Genomic DNA, 3,836 nt, shown 5'->3' on the forward strand with positions numbered 1-3,836 from the left:
AGCAAGGATTCATTAATGCGATTATATTTCAAAAGTGAGTATATTTCAAACAAATGGTGTTCTTTTGATATTTAGACATTTCTATTCATTAAACAATCCTAAAAAATTATCTATTTCCACAAAACAAACTGTTTTCAACATTGATGATAAGACATGTTTCTTGAGAACCAAAACAGCATATTTGAATGATTTCGGAAGGATCACGTATATTTGCATTTATTTATATATTAAATAAATGTAAAATTAGAATCTAGAAAGATCTTTGCAAATTATGATGGTGTAGATATGCATTTTATTTACAGATGCCATCTAAATACATCCCATTCAACTGCCTTAACATCTTTTCACACAAAAGCCAGCAACCATCAAAACAAAAAAGTGTGCTCGTTTCAAAACACATGCAGACACACACGCTCAGCCAGTTACCATGCATGTTGAGGACACCAGCTAAAGCTTGGTGTGTATCTGTGTATGTGTGTGTGCTTGCCATGCCGCAGGGAGAGAGAGATGGAGAGAGACGTGGCATCACGCTGCCATCACATCTCATCAAATTAAGGAAGTCCATTCCACTTAAACGAGTTCTGTGAATCTAAAATCGACCATTAATGCAGTGTCATGTTAAATTAATACTGTCATCTAAATTACTGGTATGAATCTTTCACATTTGAAATGAGACCAAGAATGACTTATTCATTCTCTGCTATCTCCTCTGATGTCATCCCCATTAAACATAACCAGGCGAGCTGTCTTGGCCTAATTGTATTAGAGTGTTAGGGGAGTGTTAGGCTGTTCAGAAATCATCATTTAGTATGCTGATCAACGGCTTTAGCGAACTGAATAATCTCTTAAATGAGTCGTGCTACGAGGCATGCTGTAACTGACAACACAAGAGAGAGAGACATCAAGGAGATATGAATGCTGGACAGTAAGACCACATAAATTTGATACAGCGTAAAGATGGAGTTCAACAGTGAGGCGACTTACTTAAGTGCCTACCATGTGTCGTGCCAATCTGCCATCAGCATGAAAGGAGCGTGCGACCTGGTGCCTGTGAGGTAAACACGGACACATGCCCTGGCTTCTCTCCAGCAGCAAGACGAGTCTTTATAGGCTGGAAATGTTTGACTTCACTGAAAGGAAAAGAGCAAACTGCTGAAAACTTAAAAATTAAGATTTTTTTATTCGTGTGTAAGAGAGACAAGCTAATGTAATCTGGTAATGAGCCAGACCTCATAAAACTAGTGGAGCTCAACTCCCTCCTTCAGTTTTATGGAGGCTGGCTGCAGGTGAGACTGATCCTGATTTACTGTCTGTTCTGTACTGCACATCTCATGTTTGATAGACAAAAACACGCTGGAGTGTGTGTCTACATGTTTGAGGTTTGAAAACGGGAAATACAATTCAACTAGTTCACGTTATCTTTGCATTTTGGTAAACAACATTATATATTAAATAAATGTAAAATTAGAATCTAGAAAGATCTTTGCAAATTATGATGGTGTAGATATGCATTTTATTTACAGATGCCATCTAAATACATCACATTCAACTGCCTTAACATCTTTTCACCCAAAAGCCAGCAACCATCAAAACAAAAAAAGTGTGCTTGTTTCAAAACACATGCAGACACACACACACAGCCAGTTACCATGCGTGTTGAGGACACCAGCTAATTCACACATGCTACACAATTGCTACTACCAGGGCTGTGCAAATTTCACAACTGAAAAACAGACTCCCTTTCAACGCATGACAGGAAGTTACTCAAATAAAATACAAATGGTAATGTCAAGAAGAGGAAATTGCTGAATTGGATTTTAAAGAAATTCAGTATACTGTACTAATGCATTCTGGGAAATTAAGTGTTTAGCCACCCTAATTCACAAAGGTTAATTTATTATAATTTACGTAATTATAATTCATTTCTATTGTTTGGCATTTCAAAAATATCTATCTATCTATCTATCTATCTATCTATCCTCAAAACCTGGCTAATTTCACATTTTGACTGGGTAATTAATGTATAGATACAGTTCTATTTATTTCTTTGAATTTCACATAATTAAAAAAATGACTTCTACATTCAAATTCGAACTGGAATTCTGTTCAAAATTAAGGAACGGTTCGTTTCTGAATAGACAAAACACTTTCATTTATACAAAACTTGTCATGTTTAAATGGCATATTAGAGGAATGGTTTACCTCAAAATATTTTAGCGGACCTGGAGCATTTATCGTTAAGTCAGCAGAAATCGTCGCTCAAAAGTTAGGGACAACCTCAAAACAAAAGGTTTTTCCTGCTAACCATAATTTAATCCAAAATACTATAGTCACTGCCGTTAGTGAAGGAAGAAATATCATTCATCAACGGTTATACTAAAATGCAAGTGTGGTGTGTTGATATTCGCAACAACTGTCATAAACGAATTTGAGAATAACAAGATTCTGAAAGCTTCTTACCCGTTTTGATATAATTTAGATATTAACTCACTGCAGGAGTGAAAACGTGGTATTTTGGCACGAGCTGTTACTACAGTAAGTAATTTATTTTTTAAAAAGAATATGGTTTAAGATGTGCTTCAACAATTAAATGCACGCACATCACGAATGGAAACCGCATGCACTGAAATCTGAAAATAACATGAGCATTTGTCGCCATCTAGTGGCAAAAATCAGAACGCTCACAAAGGAAATCCACAATACAGCCTACTTATTGGGCCCAGGGGAGTAAATTTAAAAAATGACCTTGCATATGTTAGCTTATTACTGAAAGGTGGCGAAAATTTGGTGATACAGAAGAGCAATAGTTCTACAAGCAAACAAATAAGGTCAAGTATTGCACTGATACAAGCTTGCAAAGACTGTTGATCATTTTCTGCATTATTAAGCTCAACAATGCATTCCAACCATGTCTTGTTAAACATCAAACTAGCAAATCCATTCATGGCCAAATTTAGATCACAGACAGGACAACCTGTGTTTGCTGTGAGGTCTGACATTCTTGAACCAGTAAGACGTGATGAAACATGGCTCTGCTTTTTACAGCCAGGCCTGGTAAACAGTTTCATATTCAAATTCTCCTGCTCTGCAACTCTTCCTACTGACAGCCATTGCTACAGGCCAAGATATCTCACAAAGCCGATGTGCATTTCAACATGGTGTGTTCAAAGAAAATGTCAGATGGACTGAATCTGTTCCGAAAACTAGCAGAAGAGAGAGAGAGAGAGATGTAAACAAAAATCTTAAGGGCAGAGATAGGCTGTCTGGTCACATTTAGAGACTGGGTGTCATGGGAAAATAGCACCACCAGACAAGTTTGTCCATTTGGATTCATCTACCTCGCCTGGCTGTAGTTGCACGCTCCTGGGGCTATAACAGAGGAGTTACGGGATAAATGTGACCTACCGCTCATAGAGGGCAGAACTACCAGTGTGCTGTCAGTCCACCTGTGAGCATCAGACATTAGCGCACACATAAATACGCACTTTCACCGCATCACACCCTTTGAATGCTATTAAAAATACACCATTGTGAAAAGAAGGATGAGTAAAGGATGTCAACTATTTAAAAGTGTTTTTCGATAGGTTTCTTAGATGTGTATAAGTTTATATATTCTCATTTTTTAAAACTTCTTAATGTTTGATCAAATATACAGTAAAACAGTAATATTGTGAAATATTATTACAATTTCAAATAAATCTTTGTAGCATTATAAATGTCTCTGCTGTCACTTTTAATGAATTTAATGCAACCTTGCTGGATAAAAATAGGAATTAAAAAAAAAAAACTTACTGACCCCAAACATTTGAGTGTGTGTGTGTGTGTGTGTGTGTGTA

At 36.6% G+C, this 3,836-nt stretch overlaps 1 protein-coding gene across 2 annotated transcripts in view; it reads right to left on the reverse strand.

Annotated features, from left to right (window-relative positions):
• The window catches only part of LOC107688323 (cytosolic non-specific dipeptidase-like), a 27,518-nt gene that overhangs the window by 13,250 nt on the left and 10,432 nt on the right, over positions 1–3,836 (reverse strand). Inside the window, exon 12 of one of the 2 annotated variants that reach the window (XM_016485951.1) lies at positions 997–1,130. The exons of the other annotated variant lie outside the window; for it this stretch is intronic. Within the exon in view, the coding sequence (XP_016341437.1) occupies positions 1,019–1,130 (112 nt within the window). The 3' untranslated portion in view covers positions 997–1,018. The remainder of the gene's footprint in view (positions 1–996; positions 1,131–3,836) is intronic. 2 annotated transcript variants of the gene reach the window in all.

This window comes from Sinocyclocheilus anshuiensis, unplaced genomic scaffold (genome assembly GCF_001515605.1).
Source record: "Sinocyclocheilus anshuiensis isolate Anshui unplaced genomic scaffold, SAMN03320099.WGS_v1.1 scaffold209, whole genome shotgun sequence".
NCBI classification, from domain to species: Eukaryota; Metazoa; Chordata; class Actinopteri; order Cypriniformes; family Cyprinidae; genus Sinocyclocheilus; species Sinocyclocheilus anshuiensis.